This window comes from Lipophrys pholis, assembly GCF_963383615.2.
Source record: "Lipophrys pholis genome assembly, chromosome: 3".
Lineage (NCBI taxonomy): Eukaryota > Metazoa > Chordata > Actinopteri > Blenniiformes > Blenniidae > Lipophrys > Lipophrys pholis.
Genome location: NC_137627.1, coordinates 12,913,208 through 12,937,641, shown reverse-complemented (window position 1 = coordinate 12,937,641; position 24,434 = coordinate 12,913,208). Strand labels below are relative to the sequence as shown.

Sequence of the window (24,434 nt, the reverse complement as noted above, 5' to 3'; positions counted from 1 at the left end):
ATTATGACTACTGAGAGACGACCCTGATTGCCTCAATTTTGTGTCACTTTATAGCAGGTTTGATATTATTGGGAAGAAAGTGAACATGTTATCCTCAAAGTTGATGTTAAAAGCAGGAAAATGAGCAAACATAAAGATCTGAACAAGTCTTACAAGGGCCCAATTGTGATTGCTTGATAAAAGGATCAGAGCATTTCCAAAACGGAAGGGTTTTGGTGTGTTCTTCGCCTGTTTTGGTCTGCATCAATCAAATATAATCCAAGAAAGTAAAAGAGCTCGACAAGCAACAGGGTAGTCCAAAACGATACTCCACTGAGCGACCACTACAACTTGAAGGGTCTGCTGGTCCATGCTTTAGTGGGTCAGGAGTGTTTTGGCATGAAAACAAGGACCAACACAACAATCTGTTGTAATGTTATGGCCGATCACTGCCCTTGAATACAAAATGACAAACAGCCTAGCAGCTGCTAATTAATTTTATTTTTTTTTGTGGTAGCCACATTTGGTTTACAGCCCAACTTGCACATTTACTCACGTCAGAAAAAAAAAAAAGTGTTAAACCACACATTGTGTATCACGGCTCGCCGCTCATCCTCATTCTGCACTTCTCTAGTGTCACTACTCCACATTTTTCTTCACAGATTGTTTTCCTTCTGCTTTTTTCTGCGGAGGTTTTTAGAGTTGCACAATGGATAGGGTGTGCCTCAGCTGTCGTACGTCTTGGCAGTACTATTTAATTTTTTTTTTTTCATTAATGTAAGCTGTGTTGATATTGGAGAATATGTTCCCAGAATGACTGCCAACATTCATTTGTTGCTAAAAGCTTAGTTACAGCCAGACAATTGAACGCTGGTATTTTGCATCATAAGTCTTCTCAGTATAAAAATATACTTAGTTTGTATAAATGATGCCATTTTTCCACTGATTTGTCAAAAAGGTTCAAGTGTATATTTAGAGTAGTGCTTATGAGCGCCGATATATTTAGTCATTAGTAGAGAAAGATGAGCTGTAATGAACCCTCCCAGAAAGCAGGCATTTGCGCTGAAAGCAAAGCCGCGGGGGGGACAGTGTAGTGGTCTGTGTCTGGCATGTGTCATTGTGGGTGTTTTGTTTGTCACACCTGAAGGAAGACATTAGTGAGGGGTGGTCTGGTTTTGACAGCCTCTCGGAGGCAGGGGGTCTGGGCAGCAGTCAGACTGACTGGCTCTACGGAGCAGCTGTGTTTTAGGAAGCACTTAACAGTAGGTTGCCCGTAATGTGGTAGACAGTTGTGTATTAATTAATGCATTCAATGTCACTCTTGGTGGTAGCCCTGAAAATGGCAGCATGAATTGTTTCCTGTTTATAATTGTGAATCACTCCGACTCGGATGTTAAAATTGAAACGGTGAAATATATATATATATATATATATATATATATATATATATATTTTTTTTTAAACAAGCTTCTACTTTCACCTCCCACATATAAACACAAATATTTATGCAGGTTTGTTTTGACTTGAGAGTAATTTTAGATAAATCCATAAACATAAATCCACACAAGGGAAAAGGTCCTTGTTGAGTCGGAGTTCAGGTTGCTGCTTCCATCCCTCATTTTGATCTGTCCATATGTCAGAAATATTCTTAGCTAAGAGACTGAAGCCAGCTTCACCCCGATGGTGTGCGATTGCCTTTGCACGGCAGCCGTCACCTTTTTTTGTGCACGTGAATGGCCGACTGCGACGGATCAAATAAAGCACATTCAGACTGCTCCAGCATTAAAAAGATACTATGTATGTAAAGGCCATTTATCATTTATATGCCTTGATGACGATATTTCAACCCACCGTTTACCCAATGACATGTAGGATAAGCCCAAAGCCCCACAATCCCACCCTCTTGTATAAAACAGGGATAGGAAATGGATGGATCATATATTTCAGAGCTTGTCTTATCATTGTTTCTAGAGCACAAAAGCTGGTTCAGTCCTTTTTATTTTACAAGGTTTTTTCCTCCGTGCATCTTTAACTTATATGATGTGTGTGTATATTTTCACTCTCTGCATAGACAAAACTGATGGTAATCAAAAATCAACAAATAAAGCAGCATTTTAAATAGTATTTTCTTTTAAGATCATTTTCTGTATTTCATTCGAGCCTTTGTGCTCAGCCACAATATTTGGTCAAAGTAAATTCATCTCACATTTGTTTCAATTCGCTGACCTTTCCTGGGAAGTAACAATCTCCATACATCAGCCAATCAGACGCGCCGTAGCTCAGTGCGCTTCATGTTGTTGGGTCATTTCCTGCAGATTAAGGAAGAGGCCACAGCAATGGTTCACTGTTGGTCAGTTTATTTGAAGAGTTCCAGTTCTGCTTTGTTACACTGACACAATAAAACAGGGCCGGTTCGAGTTTCTCCACTCAAGAACCTTTTGTTTGCTCTCGACTTTACAAGCATTTGTACAGGAGGAACCACAGCCCTGTTGAAAGATCATTCACTGCTACATTTAGGATTAAATATGTGCTACTGTGAAAGTAGACAGCAACCGGAGTAGACACACAGTTGTATTGAACTCTGTTTGCAGGTGGCATCATGTCTTCCTCATCATTTCTAAACTGGAAAAGAAAAGAAAAAGAAAATCGCTTTCTCATTTTCCTTCCTTTTTTGTCTCACTCCAGGAAGTCATGTTTTTGACATCTCTTTCCCGCACACCCCCATGCAGGTTTTGCAAGAAGAACTTGCCTCGTTGCCTGATTGCAAGGCTTATATAGAGGATGTGTGTGTCAGTTGCTGCATGCACACCGCCCTTTGACCTTAAGTTCAGGTTTAAACGAATCTGGATGAATTCTGGATTCCTTATTAAGCTTCTTCGGAAATGAATATTTGCTTTCCTTTCGTTTTGAGTTTTAACAGCTGTTAGTCCATTAGAGTGCCGGCATACTCATCACAATGTGCGAGTTTCTCCTGTTTGGTTTCTGTGCATGATTATCAGCATTGGTTAGCAGACTGAAATAGGCTGTGTTAAGCTGTCTTTTATCGTGGTCTTTTGCTCTGGGCCCCTCTCACCGCAACCCGAACTTGTGCTGCTGCCTCTATTTGTGTCACTCCACAATACGTGCACTATGACTAGGCTCTGTTGAAGCGTCACACCACGTCCTTGTGAAGCTTGCTCATCGTTAAAGCTTTTATAGTAGACTCTTGATACATTTTGCCTGGCTTCAAATGCATTTCTAATAATTGTCAATGCTTGCCATCTTCCTCAAATCTAACTCCGCCTTTCTTTCTTTTCTCCCATCAGTGAATAGGCATAACCACTTGAAGGACTTCATGCTGGTAGTTTCAATAGTCATTGGCATGGGTGGCTGCTGGTTTGCCTACATCCAGAACCGGTACTCCAAGGACCATATGAAGAAGATGATGAAAGACCTTGAGGGCCTGCAGAGAGCTGAGCAGAGTCTGCACGACCTGCAACAGAAGTGAGAGTTTTTCCCCACCACACACACACGCACACACCTTTTTAAATGTGTTAAATATGGCAGTTTGTTGCCTCACAGGATAATGTTGACGCATAAATACACAATTACTAAAAATGTATCCAATAATCCTCAACCAGTGTTGGATTGACAGTTATTTACTCCTAAGCTCATTGAATATTTAACAATAAATATTCATTGCGACTTTAAGCTGATCATCTGCAATGATAACAAGTGGGTTAAAAAAACCCAACCCAAAACAAAACCCCCTCACAAAAATGACCCTATTCCTTTATCATAAATCCTTTTTGTGTGATGTAGCACTTCTGTTTATTCGTCCTGACATTTTCATCCCATTGAAGGGCGTTTATGTTTATTTAAAACATAATGATATAAAACATGTGCTGAGGAGAGATGGTGGATTTATTGGACAAAACATGTGGGGAATGGAACTGCAAGACAAACGCATGTATTTGTACTGTAGAAAGAAGCTGGTGCACCTGCGGGAAAACCCATGGAAGTACAGGCAAACTCCACACAGACACAGAGGCCCATAACCAGAGACAAGCCAGGGATCTTCTCGCTGTTAGACGAGAGCTCTAACATCATACTACTGTGCCACCCTAAATATCAGATACATTTTTATATTTTACAGGGTTGTCGGGGAAAAAAAGTTAAGGTTTTAGAATTTTTTTTTATCTTTTACCATGAGTCAACACATTTTAGGGAGAATTATTGATTTTGCATTTTATGTAATCAATCATCTGTACATATATTTCACTTAATTTAATAAAGTTATGAGGCATGGTACATGCAACCCTATGAGGGCTATTGCTTCATGTTCCCCAGTTTAACAGGGATGCATATATAGACATGATTACTCAACAGTTGTTTTTTTTTTTTTCACTTATGACTCAAGAGCAAAGTCTGCAAGAATAGCTCTTCTTCAAGGTTTTTAAGAACCCCCCCCCCACCCCCAACAGAATTTGGATGCTAAGCCAGCTTGAAGACAGGATGATGACTAAAGTGTAACTATGTCTCACAGGGTCCATGGGATGTTTGTGTGTGTCAGCATCTGATTGGACAACTTCTTTTGTATTTTTGTCTTTGGTTGGGAAAGATGTGTGAGTATAGAGAAACGTGACTGACGCGTATTAAAGCTCCAGCTGCTTAAGAGCTGAGCCATGAACACTGATTATTCGGTATGCAAGTCAACCGTTAAGCCACTGTGCCACTGTGTGCTGTAGCCTTTAAAAGGGAATACAACATGAAAGCACAAATGGGTGAGCGCGTGACAAGTCTTTTAAAATCTTCCAAAGTTTTTGATGAAATCTCGAAGCAAAGGTAGAAAGCTCTTATAACCAAAACCCATTCATGAGGCTTTTTCTTTTTTTTTTTCCAAACTGTTGGAGCAGTATTTACTGAGCTGCTGCAGAATGAAACAACTTTCACATCCTGCTGCAGCACACCACTCTGCAGGATGTGGATCTCACGGGCCGATACATACTCAAACATGGCCAGAACCATAAAACCACAGCAGCTTCATCATCCTCCAACGAAGTCACGCGTAACACTTATTAAATGAATGTTAATGAATTATTCATCAGTAGATTATAGTGGTTTTTGGTACAGTTTTTTTTAGTTTTGGTACAGATTTTTTTTATGACCTTTACTGTCATTATTGCAGTTGTTGAATTCTTTGTAAATAGGATGTTAAAACAAATCCTCTTGGATTATGATCAAACTTTTTTTTTTTTTTTTAATAGAGCTGGGAGGGCTGAAAATACACTATTTCCTCTTGTTGTTGTGTTGTTGACACTTGTGAGAGAGTTTTGTTGGCTTTTAGAACAAATTAGGGTGATTGTGCAATTGATTTGTCCTCATTTGCTCTTTATGAGGGGACATGTTGTGTTTTTCGTCCATATTACAGAGTTGTTTATCATTCGAGCATGCTGCTTACTGACCCTGAAGTTATAAGCAGGCAGCTTTCACTGCAAAATAAAGTGCAGCATAGTTTTATTTTAAAATCCGTTGGTCTGCAGTTTTTCTGTGATTAAAGGCGTCATGAGAGCATTGGTGTTTCACAGTTGCATGCTCCTTCTGCCATGAACTCTGACATTGTAGTGTTATAAATGGCTTGAAACGTGAAATGAGAGCATTTTGATCATGTTGGAAACATCAAGGAAAGTTCAAGTCAACAACAAAATGGGAAGAAAGAGTGTTAACCTCTGGGAAACAGATGTTTTGTTAGATTAAAAAACAAACAGTGGGCTCAGGCCCGCTCCCAGACCAGAGCAAGGAGAACTGATGAGCGCTGCCACATGAAGACTCCATGGCATTCCTGCTTCGATGCATTGCTTGGAGAGATATCAGCTGTTGTAGGGACCTCCAGTCTGCTTACTAAATGGGTTTTTGAAAGATTATGATGATGACACGCTGTGTTGAGCAGCAATGTACTTGAGTTTTCATTCAATTTTCCATACAGTTGCTCCCGTCCCTGCTATCCTCTCTTATGTAACAAACATGTGATGCGCTTTGTCATAACTATAAGGGGAGGTGAAAGTGTTTTTTGTGGGATTGGCCTGCTGAGCAGTGATGAATAGAACTACTCGCTGCTCTGCTGAGGTTAAACTTGCCCCCTCTGATGGACTGCCAGAGCAATCTTTGTTGCCTCCGTGGCTTTATACTTTGATCAGTTGTAGCACACCTGCCAACTTTGAACTGGTGCTTTTAAATATCTGTTTTGCTAAGCTCATTGCTTGTGCATAATTCCCTGCAGATCAAACCTTTTTGCAAATATTCAATGCAGGCAAACTGCAGATGTTGTTCTGTATGCTGTGCAAGCAACTGGATGCACCTGACCTGCTTGTAATGCCTTGATAGTTATTGAAGACTGTGTTTTCTGCCTCCTATAAAGTATCCTGACCAGTGCAGAAACTGAGAGATGAGGTTTGCATATTTGTTCAGTGTTGCATTTCAGTTTGTCCACAGCAACTCTGCAATGTTGCACAACAGCCTTTAAAACTACTCCTATAAGTAGTTTCCCAAACAAAGAAAATAGAACCCATACATACTGCGTATATCTGTTAAAGCAACATGTGGCCCCAAAAGCCTGATGACTTAAAATACACTGTAAAAGATAGAACTATTGGAGGCCGTAGTGATTCACAGTTCCTGGTGGTTTCGGTCGTTTAGTGTTTGTTGTGGCCAAGGAGTTTAGCGTTGTAGAATCTTCTGTTCTTACTGGTGACAATTTTCTCTGTTGTCTGAAACAAACATTTTTATTGGGTTATATTGTGTCTTCTAAGATCTGAGGCTTTAAACACAACTTTCAACAAATATATCAGACTTTGCATCAAGGCACAATTTATTCATTCTGAGTGTATCCTATAAATTTCATGAAGACTTGAAGGAAGTATACCTTTCAAGGTCAAGGTAGTGATTAGTTGTTACCTTCTTAGACTTGGCCGGATTTCAAGACGGCAAGCTGCTCGGACGAAGCGGCATCTTCAGGGATCAGTGAAGGCGGAAGTTTTTAGTTTTTTTCCCCCCGAGACATTCAGGTTGCATAAATTCCAACGGACAGATTTTTACTTTAAAAAAAATAAAAAAAATCAGTCCAACTTTCATCTTTCTATTTTTAATATTGCAGTATCACTCTTGCAGGAATAGCACTAGAGTGACTCACAGCACCATCTTGTGGCACGAAAGAGTACGACAAGACCTTTGGGTCAGTGGCTCATTGGTTAGTTAATTTAATCATTTCTCGACAGCATTTGGATGATTATATTCTGGTGCTTTTTGAATTTCTAAGCAAATTGTTGTGATTTTTTTCACTCTTAAAAGTTACTGTAGATTCTTGTGAGTCTTATTTCTTTACATGTGTTTCTGGGGAATCTTATTTTTATAGATCCGTCTGTGACTCGCAAAAGTAAAGTTGCATCGCTGAAGCAGGGAGCTATGTCCTCTGTCTGTAGCTGTGCCTTTCTTTGTGATCCCTCCTGCCAGCTGCTGTCTTTCCATACCTTCAAGTAGATCCTGTGGTGGTATCAAGTAGCCCGACTCGGACACCACTTCCCTGTTGGGAGACAGTAGGAAGGAGCTTTGATGATTGGATATCCTGCGTGCCTTTTGCAACACCGCTTCACCCAGCCTCCACCTCACTGGTGGGAGACGCCACTGAGCATGACGGCGCAAGTGTTAATTCGCCCCCATTCGGCTTTGGGTGTGGCGTCCAGACAGACGCCCTGAAAAGGGACTGATAACAGTCATTAACATTGTTTAGGATCTTAATACAAATGTCACACTGTTATAACACTGTGGAGACTGTGTGTCTACGTCCTGTGAACGCTGAAATGTAGGTCAGTCTGCGCAGCGTTTGGCTCTAGCCGAGCCCTCAAATCTTAGCTGGAGAATGGCAGAGGTCAGGGTCGAATGCATTAGCAGGACTGCCCACCAGCCACATTTTCCATAGCTAGTGCTCTGGATCAACTTTCATTTCTCTGCCCTTCGATGCTGCCGCTGCTGTCGAGTTCAAGACTTGAGTGGAATGCAGTACTGCCATCTAGTGCCCGGAAGATGACATTACCACCCTAAAACGGGACACTGAGACGTCCTAATGGCTCATTTATTCTCAGATTTGTCATTGTGAGGTGGATTATCTGCCCACGCTTATTTATTGTTTGCAGATGTAATCCTAAGAAATATTTTTTTTAACTTGATGGTCTTCAACTAGTCCAAAAATGCTTTATTGATTATAGATTACTTCATCAGTCATGTTTGACATGTTTCTATTTTTATGGGAAGCCTTCCTAAAAATATCTCGTGTAGAGTGCAACACATGTACGTTAGGGATACTACAGCAGCTTCACTGTACAGTTCTAAGGTTGCAGGTTGACAGCTGTCCCCATTTTTGGCTCCTCTCCCTCTGATGTCAGTTTATTGTGTGCTGCCAAGCAGCTGACCACCGCTCTATGCTTTCCGTGCGTTAGCCATTGTTTCCGGTGATGCAATTCCTGCATTCCACACATACATGGTACTCACATGCTCACTTGTAACGCTCATAGAAAATGACTATAGCTTCAGTGAGGTTCTATGTTGTTGGCCTGACCATAGTATGCAGCCACTGCTGTTTTTTTAAGTTCTCATAATTAAGCGTTTTGTCTGTCTTTGTCTAGTCCACGATATGATTTGTGATTACTACAAACACTTTCACTGTTTAAGATTTACCATTGGTTGATTGTACAATGTCTGTGAATTAATCACACTTTCCTTTTTATATCAGTAGTATGAATATATGATACATAGAATGTGTATATTGCACATGTCATTATCATAACGAATTAGCCGACGTGATGGACAGTAAACCAGATCGTTTCTATATAGATATATTGAAGGCAATACAAGCGAGGAGAAGTGATAAAGTACATACAGCGTTGGGTTCCTCACCAATTCTGAGGCCATCATTTGCTTATGTTACTATTTGTTTGGCATCTGCAAGAATTAACCTGGACACCTAAGCCAGCTCGTTTCCACTAACCCTTTTCCACTTCGTGTTATCTGTGACCCTGTTACAGAGGGTCAGATATCAGTTTCAGGTCTCCGGTCTTTAAATAGGCGAGAAGGAGAATAATACTTTTGGAAAATCCAATGCCGAAGACCAAATTCAGGAAGAACAAACGCATTAAAAAATAATAGATAAAAGTTAGGGATGGCCAGTCGAGGCCTGTTTTAAGATGAATTCACTTCAGAAGTATACAGGCCTATCTGAGTTCTACAGACATGGGGTGAAAAACAAATAAGATTGGAAACAGGGAAGTTATAGGCAGTCCTGTTTAAATGATATATGCAGCCTGAAAACTTGATTTTCCTCTGATGCTTTTATTTTTTGGGTTCATCTGTAAATAACTGATGGCGCTTTTCCGTTACACAATTCTAGCACTACTTGGTTTGACTCGTCTCGATTCTGTTTCGGTCATTTTCCATTGTAATAGAGTACCACCTCGGAGTGAGTGGAGTCGTCGGAGCAAGAGGTCCATGGGTGGCCATCAGCTCGGGGACCTCCCGATACAGTTTCTCATAGAGGGTCACTCCGCCTTGCTCCCGCTGAATCCTCTTGTCGGCCACCAGAAAAAGAAACGTCTGCACCTCGTCGTTGCTCCGCGGGGTTAATTTCTGTGCGTCAGTCTCAGTTCTGTTCTTCTTCTTGCGATTGTTTTTTAAAAATGGCAGGGTAAACCTTTGTGAACGAGTTCCTCTCCTGACTCATCCAGTGACGTCACGCCCTGGCCAATCAGTGGCCTGCCGTCTGCCGAGTTTGCATTTTCGATTTGACTCGGCTCGCTTGGATTCAGGTACTAATACATAATGGAAGGTCTAAGAGTCGAGCAGAGTAGGCGCTAGGCATTACTGAAGACTGCAATCAAAAACTAAGGCCAGGTCATGTGGCTGTGTAGGGTGTCAATTAAATATAATCACGATATTATCGAAACTTTCTTTGTAGATATCTTGGCAAACTCTATCGCAACTACAGAAGCTGCATGTTGCGCCAGACCCAACTGTTGCAGACCTTTGTTTTCATTTGTGCTTCTCTCCCTCACCTCAGGCTGCAGATAGCCCAGGAGGAGCACCGCACAGTCGAGGTGGAGAAGGTAACCCTGGAGCAGAAACTGAGGGATGAGATCAGCACAGCCAAACAGGAAGCCCAGCGACTGAGAGAGCTGCGCGAGGGCACCGAGAATGAACTCAGTCGCCAGAAGTATGCAGAAGAAGAGCTGGTTCAGGTAGGTGCCTGCACCCCGAGCAGTAACATTTCAACATGAAGATCACTGTTTGGAAAGTTAAACGACGCCTTTGAAACTTCCAGGAGCTCTTATTATTTATCTTAAATATGGTGTCACACAGAGCATTAAGCTTCCTTTGGTGAAAAGGGAGGTTTGTTGGGAGGTTCTAAGGCCACGCCTCCGGGGATTTGAACCCGTGGATAAAGTGAAACTTGTCATATGCCCATGTGTCATAAACCGTGACTCGTATCAAATCTTTCAGTGTGAGACTAATTCATGAATGCGGTGAGTGGACCTGCATAAACTTCCAGGTGCCAGTGCACCGTCTGTTAAGGTCTGACAGATTCGCACCTGCTTTGGTATCAATACGCCCGCTGACGCTTTTATCCAATATGAAAAAAAAAACGACACAATAAAGCAGAACACATGGGTATTTACTTGGAAGATGTCTCACACTCAGCTGACTCAGACACTGGTGTTACTATCAGGAGCGTGGTAATGAACAGGGAACATGCAGGCCTTCCAGTTTCTGTGTATTTGCAGGACATCTGAAGTTTTGGTAATTGCAGTTCATTTTTTTAGGACGTCAGTAGTAACGTGTACTGCCATTTCTGAACAGCTCGTGACAAAGTTTAACCATGTCAGGCTGTGTTTGTTGTTGGATGGCAATTTTCTGCGGATTTCCCACTATTAGAAATTGAAATTGGTAATTTGTTTTGAAAACGTCTAAATCCATTTAAAAAAAAAAAAAAAACTTTCGGGGGAGGAGGTACCTAGATTTTATTGCGATCATCAAAGATAAGGTTAGATTAGTGTCCAATCGCATCAAAACTGAATGTTCCACTCCTGTCTCACTAATGAATCGTTTCTTATGCAAAAAAAAAAGATTGGCTGAGAAGAAATGATTTCCACCAATGAGAATACCTGTTTAATTTCACTCATATACTCATAAATATAGACCTATTGTGCATGGCTTGTTAGATTCGAGATTGTTAACAATAGTTTCAGTGGAAGTATGAAGTTTTTAACGCGAGACAATGGCTACAATGAAAAGTCTCAGTGAGTTAAAATTGGGGGAAAGAATGAGATCAGCAAGATACTGGACAGTTTGTCAAGAAAGACTGTACAGTGATTTTCATTAAATTTCTAAGACTTATTTCAGATCTTCCTGTGTTGTTCTTAGCTAAAATGGGTACAAATAGCTTGAAAAGCTTCTGAAATATGTTTATTTTCCCGTTGCCATCCCTGTTGTTTAAGCAGTACACGAGTATTTTATCAAATTTCATTTGCCCTGTGGCTGCGCTAACTCCGAACACCACCTATTCCTTCTTGTTCCGTGTGCGTAGCTTTATCTGGTACTGTTTGAAATGTGCCGCAGGTGCGTATGGCGCTGAAGAAAGCCGAGAAGGAGCTGGAGTCGCGCAGCAGCTGGGCACCTCCAGAGTCACTCCAGAAGTGGCTGCAACTCACCCACGAGGTGGAGGTGCAGTACTACAACATCAAGAAGCAAAACGCTGAACGGCAGCTCCTGGTGGCCAAAGAGGGGGTACGTTTGTGGTACCTGTAGTAAAATAAATGTGTCTACAAGGGGGGGCGGCTAATATATTAGTTTCAGACCAGACTTACTTACATCAGCCTCATCAGGGCGGCACGGCTCGGTTGGCAGAGCGGTCGTTGCAGGTTCGATTCCCATCTCTATCCTTTGGCAAGACACTGAACCCCAAACTGCCTGGGTGAATGCAGTGTGAGAGTGTGGTTGGTGGTGTATGAACTGGAAGCCACACACGACGACCAATTATTATTATTTTTTAAGTTGTATTAAGTTTATTAACTTTGTTTTGGGCACAACAAAACAAAAATAAACAATCAACAAACATAGCAGAGCAACACAGACAAAACAAAAAAGTAACATAACTAGATAAATAATGGCCTGACGTATCCGAAACACAGAAGGAAGAAGCAAAGCTTATTTACTGCTACGCCTTGTTTACCTGACTGGGGATGGAGCTCAGGCAGTGTCCAGGCACCAAACTCTTCCACAACCTCACTCCACACACAGAATGACAAAATGACTTCAGTGTTGTGCGAAACCTTCCATGTTCTAACTTCAAATCCCCTCTCCAGCTGTAACTCCCGGCTCTGCTAAAAAAAAAAAAAAAAAAAAAGTTTAGAATAATTGAAGGAAGTGGTTTGTTGCGTTATACATTATTTTTGTTGCTCGAAAATTTACCAGGTCAGTGAATTTTAGTGATTTGCCTTTAATAAGAGTCAATGAATTATCCGTATTGCTCTTTTTTTGTAAACTTGGTAGTTGCTGTAGTGAACATTTCTAAGTGTTGCCCCAGACCTCTGCACAGTAATTTAGGTTGTTGGTTCAATCTTACCTTATGTAGGAATTTTCCTTGGGCAAAATATTGACCTTCAAGTTGCTGCCGATAGTGTAGTAGCTTTGGCAGCCATCCCCATTGGTTTTTGTGTGTGAGAAGATGCATTTGACTAAATAGTGTGAAGCGCTTTTAGTGTGCTGAAGTGGTGAATCACATATGGTTAAACTTCCTGACTGGAGATTTCTGCATTTCTTTCTCGATTCCTTCCTGATTCGACTCGATGCGATGAACTGTTTGCGAGCCATGTTGCCGTTTAACGGCTTTTTCTCACAGGCCGAGAAGATCAAGAAAAAGAGGAACACGCTCTTCGGAACTTTCCATGTGGCTCACAGCTCCTCCCTGGATGACGTGGACCACAAGATACTGGCCGCAAAGTAAGTTCCGGATCGTCGTGGTGGTCGTTTTTGTGTCCGTGCGTGATTTGGAAGCCGAAGATCTCCTGTGTGACGTTGTCACTTCCCGAGCTGATAAGCTCACCTCTCCTCGCCTTTCGTAGACAAGCCCTGGGCGAGGTGACCGCTGCCCTGCGGGAGCGGCTGAATCGCTGGCAGCAGATCGAGATCCTCACAGGCTTCACCATCGTCAACAACCCGGGCCTCCCGTCACTGGCCTCGGCTCTCAACCTTGACCCCAGCTTCATGGGAGGCCGGGCAACGCCTCAGCACTTCATCATGACGGACGACATGGACGACTTGGACGAGGATATCGTGCCTGGAACTCTGCAATGTAAGGGTTCGACAGAATCTGTGGGCCAGTCGGTGGGAAATGGCAAACGAGGCTCTAAATCCTCCAAGGTCCTGCTGGGGAAATCCAAAAATCAGCCTTCATGAGAATTTGGACTTTTGTTTGTTGTGTGTTGTTTTTTTTGTTGTTGTTGTTTTTTTAACATTTGATATAAATCTGTTCTTGTGGCCTCTCTGCTGCTGGAGGCTGTGCGGGTTAATCATGTCTGTGATTGAATGAATGTTGTTTTACATTTTGTAAAATGTCAATTCACTGAGTTGTCTTGTTGTTTTTATACGCAGTTTCACATGGATGCCTTTTTGTTAATTGTCCTTTTTTTTTTTTTTTTCTTTCTTTTTTTTTTTTTGGATCAAAGTGTTTACTTGACTCTCAGTCGATTATCCAGACTGAAGACTCCTGTGACTTTTCCTCTGGAAACTGACCTGTTGAGAGAAATATACCTGGTAATGAGAACAAGTTTGTAGTGGTTGTCCAATATGTGTTTCAGACATTCTCAGCCAAACGGCCAAACAGTCGCAAAACCACCAGGTTTATTCAGGCTTCAGGGTTTTTTATGTAACGGTTTTGTTTCAGGTTCTCCCAAATCTTTTGATGCATTACTTTGACAAAAACTCGACAACACGTTAGGATTCAGGTTTGCGGCGGAAGCCGGAATCCGTTTGCGGCTGCGATGGCGAGTGAGTCTTTCTAATCCACATGAACTCCCAACTTCCTGTCTCACGCCTGCTCTCTCCCCTCCACCGCCTCCCCGGCGTTCGGCTCCCACCGCTCCGTCGCCGGCGTGAACTGCAGATGGCGACCGGCGAGCCAGTGACCTGTGGCCCGTTGGTTCTGACCGTCACGCCGTGTGGAAATATCCGGGTTGGCCATTTAAACTTCTGCCCCGATTCAGTCGTCCGTCCGAGATCCACCCTTTCTCTCCCTCCTTCACTTTTCCGTCAGAACCACGCAGCCGTAATGTATATTAACGAGCAGGATGACGCTGCGGATGTTCACGGCGTTCCCGCCGTCGCCTCAAACCACCTTTCGACCTTGGCTCGCTTGCTTGCCTTTCCGCACGTATCCCCTCGAAAATGTCCCACAGTGCTCCCCTGTGCTCTTCCCGCTTTTATTTTGTCACCTGAAAGCTTTTATGTTTTTGTTTTAACACGATGACTGTGGACTGGTTCACTTGATCGCTCTTGCAGAGAAACGATTAAAAAAAAAAAAAGGGCTGGGATTTCTGAGGTAATAAGTTATTTGATGGTGTTTTTAAGACCTAATTAAAAAAAAAAAACTATTCAAAGTGAGAGAAATCCCGGCATCCGCATATCTTTCCACTAATCTCCCAGTTGGTCTTGCCTCTCGCTTCGAGCTCTACTTGTTAATAATTTTGCCGTTTTGTGCCAACAGCTCCCAGTATGATGTCTCTGCGCCAACGCCACATTGACCCCCAGCTGGCCATGGGCTCCCAGAGGTTGGTAGAGAGTTGCCTGATGGCAGGGCAGCAGGGAGAGGGGACCCCCTACCCGTCCAGACCGCGGTCCAACCTCAGACAGTCTCGCAGCCACTCGTTCGGCCAGCTGGACTGTCTCCCTCTGCCGCCTCTTTCCTCGGCCGTCTCTCACCCGTCCATCATCTGTACCTCCAGCCCGAACCCCCAGTCCCTCTCGTCTCTGTCGTCTTCCTACTCCTGCTTGCCCAGCTCTGTGGGTGGAGGCTCCGCCCCTCATTCTTCCCATATATATCATGCTTCTTTCCAGCCCATGGACCCCATTCCTGATTTGTCATTCTCTGATGTCTCCAAAGTGACATCCAGCGACAGTCTCGGGTACCCGTCACACTCCAAAGCTCTCGACACACGGCATGTGCGTGTGGGTTGTTGCACCACCTGCTGTCATTTCCTTTCTTTTAACACATGGATTGTAACATAGGTACCTCCAAAAGAATTTACATTTTCATTTTGTTTTGCCTTGTACTATTTGTTTGGCTTTCACATCACCAGATCTCCGCTTCTGACTCTTTTCCAACCCCGTCTCATTTGTTCCCGGTGTTCTTTGCCTGCCCGACTAACAAGTGTGGAGTTCCAGTGTCCAGGCCCTGGCCAACGTGTCCGTGGCTTCTCAGGCATAGTCTAGAGACAAACCCAAGCATGCAGCAGCTTCCTTTTTGTGCTTTTTTTTTTTTTTTTTTTTTTTTTTGCCATCTATTAAGTTTCGTCTCATTAGACTTCTGTGTTTTTCCTCCTCCCACAGGGACCTAAACCGCTCCGACTCCGACTCCTCCCTGTCCCTCTCCCAAGTCGGCGATCGGCTATCTGCCTACAGCTCGAAAGGCCACCTCATCAAGCCCACCTCCCTCCTGCACGGCCGGACAGACGACACCGTCTCGCTGCACGGTCTCACCCCCAACGGAGGGAACCGTATTTACGAGGACCTCGTCTCCGAGAGCCCCATACTCATGAAGAAGTTGTACGGCGCGGAGAAATCGCCCAGCCTGGGGGAGATCAACAGCCTGTCCGAGTCGTCCCGCTCCCTCAGCCCAAACTCCACCGAACCCGACACGCCATCGCCGACGGGGGCCGTGGGGGCAAAGGCCAACACCCGCATCCCGCAGCTGTCCTCCAAGAAGAGCCCCTTGGAGGAAGACAGCGGCTCGACGGGCGAGGACACGGATTCCACTGCCAGCCGCAAGAAACACACCTTCAAGATCTTCAAGAAGCAGAGGAAATAAGAGCTTACGCAAACTGCAGTTTGACTGGTTTCTGTCCACGTGTTTAAAAAAAAAGAGAGAGAGAGAGAAAAAAAAAAGAGTCTTGGGTTTATTAAAATGGCATGAAGTGATGCCATTGCATCTTTGTTTTGTTTTTTTTTGGTCGGTCACAACAATCCTGCTCTGAAAGATGGTGCGTCAGCAGGTGTTCAGCTTTATCTGCTCTTTGGGTTTAATGTTGAATTATTGGGGAACAGGTCAGTTTGTATATTGGAATGTAAAGTATTATTTATTCTGCAGGATTTTGTGCCAGTCTCGAAGGGGAAAAGTGTCTCCCACTTGGTTTTTCTTTCCTGTTCTACGATCTATAACAGTTTGCATGTCACTTTTGTTTGACTGATAGACGAATGCTCCTAGTGTTTGCTCGGTTCTTGTTGTTAACCTGCTTAGAAAACACTTGACGTTTCTCTTTGATTACTACCTAACCACCTGTCCTACGAATCCAAAGTGAATGCGCACACCTGTTACTTTAACTTTTATATATGGCTACAGTTTGGGTTTTTTTCTTTTGTTGTCTTTTCGGTAAAGTCAGTGTCGCCCCATCGGAGGATCTTCACACTTCCCTTCTAGCTGTTGAAGAAATCCGTTACATGTTGTTAAAACACAGTTTATCATTAGTAGCAACCTCGTGTGATTAATACTCAACAAGACCCCCACCCCCCCACCCCACCAAAAAAAAAAAGGTTGGGTATTTATTTTCTGACATAACCCGAGTCTGAGGCTAGTTTCTGTACAAAGTTTCTAAAGGACCATCAAACTACAGCATGAGCTGTTCTGCTTGAGGGCTTTTTTTTTTTTTTTTTTTTAGGTTTCCACGTGTGTCAGGATGCAAGAGTGAAGGATGCCGGTTCAGCCTGAAATGACTGATTTTGGGAATATCACGTCCCCTTACTTGACGGATGATCAAATTATATATCTTTCTAAAGAAAAAGAAATTGTAAATGCCAGCGAATCAATATGAAAGGACTTTTATCAGACTTTTTATTTTATTTTTAAGGCGGCACATTTGAGAAAGTGAGCCAGAGCTGCTACCTTTTTTTTTTTTTTACACCCAGAGGAAGTAGATTAGCTTTTTAGAATTGAAACAGGAGCCCCACTTTGTCTGTTTAATGTCAATTTGGTGAACAGGGTGCAGGTTTTACGTGTATTTTGGCTTTTGCCATCCTGTGTCTTGCTTGTTTTCCTCCTTCTTTTTTTTTCAGTTTTTTTTTTTTTGTTTAAATTTGGTCAAAAAATAAATGAAAGTGACATTGAAAAGTGGGCGGTCAGTGAGAAACTGTCGCAAGCAAGGGCTAAAGTTCCGAATGAATCGTATGACAAAAACCTTCCGGTGAGCCACGTTTTATGGATACCCGACAAGCTCTGGGAGAAGGCAGAAGACCAATCGTATAAAAAGTGCCAAATCGCTGTTTTCTGTCGGAGGTCTTTGTATTTGTGGTGTTATCAACCATTTTGAGCCCCTTTTACACATGACTCAAAAGCCGCATGACGTCCACAGTGCTGAATGTCTAACGGTATTGTTTCCTGGAACAGTATCGCCAGTACATTGTGTTTACGGATAATTGCTATCCTCGGATTACTACAACAAAGAACTTTGTGCCAGTTTCAGTGTCGACTGCTTCGCTCGAGCACAGATCTATGCATCAGTAGTTGTAGGCAGATGAAGCACTGGTCCACACAAACGGGGTGCTTCCTGATTTAACGAACAACCAAAAAGTGCTGCAGAAGACACAGTTGGTCTCTCCCAACTTTGTAATGTAAACCGGTGGTTTGGATGTACAAGAACTGTTTTATTATGTTCGTTTGAAAAACGGCTTTAAAAAAAAAAAGAAAAAAAAAAACTATTTCCTACTGGTACTTTTTTAAAGTGTCATTTGTACCTTTTTTGCACGCCAGAGCTGTAAATCGGTGATGACATTTTAATATGCGTGAGTGTGTGTGTGTGTGTGTGTGTGTGTCTTGTCTGTCTGCTGCCAGTTTAATGCACTGCAATGTTGATGCATGTCAACTGTCAAAACGTAACCTGTATTGGGTCGTAAGAGTAAATCAGCTTCAGCTCTTCAATCCCCCGTCAAATGTTTCCCTCTTCTTTCTTTACCGCTTCTATTTATGGATACATATGGTATATTTGTACAGAGAAAATGATAATTTTGCATCTACTGTGGTGGTCTAGACTTTTATGGCACTCCTGCATGATAGCAATAAACTATTTTGAATGAAAGACGAGTCCTTCTTGTTAATGCGACACGTTCTCATTGGATTTTGGTTAATTGAGCAAATGTGTCCCGTTTTTAAGAGCAGTGGTGCAAAAATGATATCCTTAAAGGGCCACGTTGGAAAATCTGTCATACCACTGTTTTACATTGGGTTGCAGTGTTTTACTTTAGCTGCGGTTTGTCCTAATATGCCTGTTTTGTCTTTTCGTGACTTGTAAAATGCAGCTGTCTTGCTGAGTTTCAGTCTTAGTTCCACTTCAGCTCCTCCTCTGAGACTTGATGTACTTGGTGTACTTGATGTATGTCTTGTCTAAACCAGTTAGAAAACTTGCCAACCGGTGTTGCCACAGTTACCTTGAGAAAGAAATCCGATTACATATTGCTAGTTTGCTTGTGTCATATTTGACAACATCCGCATAGTTTCCTACCTTCCAGACTTAAATCCATAGCAGTCGCATAATTCAATAGGGGGCTTTAAAAAGGCCTCACAATCTGCAAAAGATACAAGCTCAAAAAGAACAAAGTTCATGAGGTCATTGCATTTCAACTGTTGGCTACATACTTAAAAGATCCTGTGATTGTTGGAAGTAAGACGACTGTTGATTCCCCACACAAAAGGAGCCCTACACATCGATCTCACCTCAAAATGTTTCTTTGAATTTATTTATTTTTTAATCAACTAAGAAACATTTTGGTGCTTCCCTGTGATCTCTGATGGCCCATGCCATTTTTGTTCATGCAAAACTCCCAGGGAAAGCTCACCACAGATTTTGGAGGCTGTAAACCTTCATGAAATTATACCTCTATATCCATCCATCTTCCTTCTCGCTTAGTCCGTTTGAGGTTGCGGTGGCGGGATAGAGAGCAGAGAAGCCCAGGCATCCCTGTCCTCTGCAACTTCCTCTGGGCCTCCTGTCTTTTTTTTTTTTTTTTTTTTCCCCGCCCTTTTCCTGTTCGGCAGCTTGGGCCAACAATATGATGTGATTGAGAGCCTTCGGAGTCAGAACAGTTTTTGGTCTTGCAACAGGGAGAGACCTGGAGTCTCCTCCTGTTGCCTTCTCCGTCAGAAGTTGGCATGGCTGCCGTACACGACCGGGGGGGAACGCACAAAGAGAGAGAGAAGAGAAGAGAGAGAAGAAAGTTGAGGGGGGAGGGGGGAGGTGGAGGGGGATAACATACAATATCCTTGTTGTGCTACATATATTATTTGCAGTTATCACACTGATCCAAATACTTTCCAACCGTTTTTAGATTAAACGGGGCCTCCTCTCAGTCGGAAATGCCTGGTAGACCTCTAAAGGGAGGCGACCAGTGGGGCATCCCAATCAGATACCCTAACCACCTCAGCTGGCTCCTCTCAATGTGGAGGAGCAGTGGCTCGACTTTAAGTGTCTCCCGAATGGCTGACCTCCTCACTCACGCCAAGAGTGAAGCCCGCCACCCTGCGGAGAAAACTCATTTAGGCCGCTTGTACCCACGATCTCACTCTTTTGTCATGACCGTATGTGAGGGTGGGGATGTAGAGCGACCGGTAAACAGAGAGCTTTACTTTATATATCATCTTCCTCTTCACCACAACGGTCCGATACAGTGACTGCATTACTGCAGCCGCCTGGCCGATCTCACAATCCCTCCCTCCCTCCCTGGCATGCCATCCTTTTCGGTGAGAGGACCATGGACTCAGATTTGGAGGTGCCAATATGCATCCGAACCTCTTCACACTCAGCCGCGAACCGTTCCAGTGATCGCTGGAGGCCCTGGTGACGCCGCCAGAAGGACAACGTCATCCGCAAAGAGCATGATGCCCTCCGGCACTTGGCTGCGTCTCAACACTATCTCCATGGAGATCACGAACAAAAGGAGTGACTGTGAAATTATAGAGCCCAGCTTATTGTTCATTGCTTACTTGGTGGTCGCGTTTATTGCACAGCTGGATCCACCAAACAGACTTCTTCAGTGACTGACTTGATGACAGGTTTGAGTGTTGTGGCTAGTGCAATGGCTTGTGTGTGGAAACTGTGGTGACGAGGAGTTTGATGAGGTGTGGGAAACAGCTGTGAATGCGTCACTGAGACCCACAAAGGATGGATGAGTATATGGGAACCAGAGGACACTGAACCGAAGAGCCTGTACTGCAGAACTATTGATTCAACACAGAAATGACAGAGATGTCTGGGCGCCTTCGCTCTCTGCACTGCGACCCCATACGAACTAAACGGGAAAGAAGGTGGATGGATTGATGGAGATTCAACGAGCGCAACTCAAAGTTGGCAAATGCTCTTGTTCTGCTGGACCCAGAAAGTAAAACACATCTTGGATTTGTCACAAACAACCTATTGTTGAGATGGAGTACGAGGTGGCCAAGTAGTTTTTTACAGGGAGTAAATTGCAGGTCATTTAGTGAGACTGGACTGTACAGCTCATCCTCTCCAGGTACAGCACGCACCTCAACTTCAGGCCCAGTATATTGGCTGCATTCAAGCTTGCACTGCCATGTGTGAAAACTCATTTTCCATGATGAGAAACATATTTTCAGACCACAGACGAGTTAATGCTTCACAAGGGAAAAGCCCAGTTGGCTCAGCTGGCATATGAAAGGGACTTAACCAGAAAGTGTATATCAGAGTGGAAGGACACGTTTCTCAGGAGGTTTGGCAACAACAGTCACACCTTGCAGGACTTGCAGACATAGATTTAATTCACTTCAGGCCGCCAGCCTTGGGTTTCATTATGACCTAAAATGTAGAATGTTTGAGTCGGACCAAAACTTGTCCAATTGAATTTAGAGTTTCAACATGTGTGCAATGTATGCGCGAGATAGAAAGGGCAATGTGGGGAAGGAGGGCGCGCTCTCACATCAGCTTTCTTTTCTTTTTTTTCAGTTTTGGTTTAGACTTGGCGACACACACTGGAGCAGTGGTTAGCGTTGACGCCTCACACCGAGATGGGTTCAAATACTGGCAGATACTATGATTTATCCTGCCCTCACCCACATTTAGCTGGGATCCATCCCAGCCCCTGAACTGGACAAAGCAGTACAAAAGATGAATGGATGAACTATGAGTTCACACCTATTGTTTTGTTCACAAAAGAAACACCCACACTGAAGAACCAATAAAAGTGTCAGGTTTGTGTCACTATGTCTGTGCCCAGATGCCTCCACACACCGGCATGCCATGTATTTGACAGGCCAGACTAACCTGTTTATGGAAGAACTTTAATTAGTCTTTAACATTCATGCTTTTATGTATGGAGTCAGAACAGTTTTTGCTCTTGCAACAGGGAGAGACCTGGAGTCTCCTCCTGTTGCTGCCTTTATTAGAAGTTGGCATGACTGCCGTACATGACCGCGGGGGGAACGCACAAAGAGAGAGAGAAGAAAAGAGAAGTTGAGGGGGAAGGGGGAGGGGGAGGGGATAACATACAATATCTTTGTTGTGCTACATATATTATTTGCAGTTGTCACACTGGTCCAAATACTTTACAACTGTTATTAGATTAAACCAGCTTGAGCAGCTCTATCTAGACAGTAAGATGATTTCTTAGATTAACCAGCCTGAGCAGCTCTATCTAGACAGTAAGATGATTTCTTAGATTAACCAGCCTGAGCAGCTCTATCTAGACAGTAACATGAAGCAGGAACATGAATTAACAAAGAGGCAACAACAAAAGAGGAACATGATTTTGAGCAAATGATGACAGAGAACAAGCAACTTCAGAAGCACCTTTCGTGAAGAGTGGAAGTGTGTGTGTGTGGGTGTGGGTGTGGGTGTGGGTGTGGGTGTGGGTGTGGGTGTGGGTGTGTGGGTGCGCAAAAGCTGCACCCACACTGAAGAACCAATAAAATTCCCAGATGCCTCCACACACCGGCATGCCATGTACTGTATTTGACAGGCCAGACTAACCTGTTTATGGAAGAACTTTAATTAGTCTTTAACATTTGTGCTTTCATGTACTGTATGTGCACTGTGAACAAAAAGTAGATCACAACGGTGTAGTTTTAATAATGTTTTCCTGTCTTTTTTCAGGCTTTGTGGATGTTGCCTCCCCTCCCACTGGGAACCACATACACACAGTAAACAGCGTTGTCCATGGCACTACTGAAACAAAGGCTCCATATGATTACTTGTGTCAGAGCACATACATGTGTTGTTCTTTGTGTTTCCTGTGTATAGAGATGATGCTGAAGCAAAGAGCGGGCAAAAAACACATGTAAGGGGTTAAACCTTTTTCCTCCTGCTGACACTGTGACCCCCATGTCTCAAAAGCATGTATGGCATGGCATGGAGATATGTAAAGTGCAGGTTACATCAATTTTTTTCTTGTTGTTTGATTGTTTGTTTTCTCACTATAAATGTTATATTCAACATTGCTGTTGTTGACACACGTTCTTGGTCTTGGCAGCTGGATCTTAACTCATATTGACATAGTATGGTGGCTGCGTTTCTTTTCTTTTTTTTTTGTTTCTTGTTTTTTACCCATTTATTTTCCCTTTCTCTCAACAGCAAATGTATCTAAACAATTGATATACCCTTATTTATTTATTTATTTATTTATTTTGGGGGGGGGGGGGTCTTTTTCATTTTTCCTTTCTCTTTTGGATGTACAACTTTATGTTCTTTTGTTTATTTGTGAAATCTAAAAAAAACCCTCTAAAACTCTGTTTAAAAAAACACAAAACAAAAAGCACTGCAAGTCTTGATGCTGAATTCAGATTTTTTTGATGGTATCCAATTTTTGATAGTTTGTTCTTAGCTTGATCACTCACATTCCATTTCAAAACGCGACCGCTATCAGACTGCCGTGTGAACGTGATCAAACCGTACAGTTTCGGGCCCCAGAGCGCAGGCAGAGAAGAAGCTCTTTCCAGATGTGACTCACTGTTTTCAGCCCAAACAATGCAAAACCCACACACCTCAATAAAAACGGCCCAAATCTCAGCCTGTGAAGAAATCACGTTAAAAAAACAGTAAAACTATTAAATGTGTAATATAAAACTAAACTCGCCATCAACACACAAATGCAAGAAATAAACACAGTTAAAAGGTAAGCGAGTTTGGCTCCCTAATTGGGGGACTTTGAAATGTGTGACATCTCATGTGACACGCACATTCTTTGGTTACCTTTTAAAGGTCCTGTGGAAAACCATAAAAATACATTTCCTCCTTAAAGGAACCTTACAGTACCCCGCACATTTATTGCATTAGTTTCAACTGTCCTACAACTCTCACACAATAGGATTGAAAATCATTTAATACACTGTAACTCAGGCCAAACACATTTTGGGTGGACTTTTGTATTTATTGTAATTATAGATGAAGCAGATCCATGGACAACAAGAGAAATAAGAGATTTCTGACATCCGCCAAAGGTTGACCTGGACTAAGAAAAAAAAGGTTTCTCGATCACCTCCAAAATTTTATGGAATCTTCCATGGCCGGTACAAACGAGTATACGCCAATGATTGTTTTACGTCCTTGGCAGACATAACACTTACAAATCTGATACCCTTTCATTATTTCTACTGTCGTTGAGAAAAATCCCTCTTCTACTTTCTTTTACAAATCACACCCTGTTTACTTCAGGTTAGCCTCACCCCATGACGACAACCATACACCTTTGGGCACTTGCTCACATTGCTCATAGCAAAATCCGCCCCTGATTATTACCACTGTCGTTTAAAAAAGTCCCTCTTCTACTTTGGTTTTCATGAGAAAAACCACTCATTAAGGTTTTTGACCACATCAATCTTGCCTTTGTTCCTCTTTGCTGCCAAGCAGGCTATGCAGTAATGGTCACTACACCACTTAGGACGAAATACGCTGTAGTTTTTCCTCCAGCTGAGGTGCTTCTCGATCAGAGATGGACTGTCCCTGACCTTCAGCAGGTACTGGGCCAGGTCCTGCACTGTGGGGAAGTCATCAATATGGATGAAGGCCTCAGGAGGCAAGAAGCGCTCATAGTTCTTCCTGGACGGACCCAGGACCACGGGGATAGCACCGCCTTGCACTGCGTTCCACAGCTTTTCTGTGATGTAGTCGGTGTGCTGTGAGTTCTCGAATGCCAGGTAGAACTGGTACTGTTTGAGCATGTCC

At 43.0% G+C, this 24,434-nt stretch overlaps 2 protein-coding genes across 7 annotated transcripts in view; one reads left to right on the top strand and one right to left on the bottom strand.

Annotated features, from left to right (window-relative positions):
* Positions 1–17,941, top strand: part of stim1a (stromal interaction molecule 1a) — a 29,046-nt gene extending 11,105 nt beyond the window's left edge. For 2 of the 6 annotated variants that reach the window (XM_080459246.1, XM_080459247.1), the window contains exons 7-13: positions 3,285–3,462; positions 10,064–10,241; positions 11,620–11,787; positions 12,902–13,002; positions 13,125–13,354; positions 14,765–14,828; positions 15,607–17,941. In XM_080459246.1, the coding sequence (XP_080315372.1) occupies positions 3,285–3,462; positions 10,064–10,241; positions 11,620–11,787; positions 12,902–13,002; positions 13,125–13,354; positions 14,765–14,828; positions 15,607–16,084 (1,397 nt within the window). In that variant the 3' untranslated portion in view covers positions 16,085–17,941. Of the gene's footprint in view, positions 1–3,284; positions 3,463–10,063; positions 10,242–11,619; positions 11,788–12,901; positions 13,003–13,124; positions 13,824–14,164; positions 14,234–14,764; positions 15,183–15,606 lie in introns of those variants that run through there. The other 4 variants (XM_080459244.1, XM_080459245.1, XM_080459249.1 and 1 more) reach the window with 3 other exon arrangements.
* Positions 17,942–22,944: 5,003 nt separating this feature from the next.
* Positions 22,945–24,434, bottom strand: part of LOC308107058 (4-galactosyl-N-acetylglucosaminide 3-alpha-L-fucosyltransferase 9-like) — a 2,291-nt gene continuing 801 nt past the window's right edge. Inside the window, exon 1 of the mRNA XM_080459166.1 lies at positions 22,945–24,434. This exon is cut by the window's right edge and continues 801 nt beyond it. Within this exon, the coding sequence (XP_080315292.1) occupies positions 24,047–24,434 (388 nt within the window). The 3' untranslated portion in view covers positions 22,945–24,046.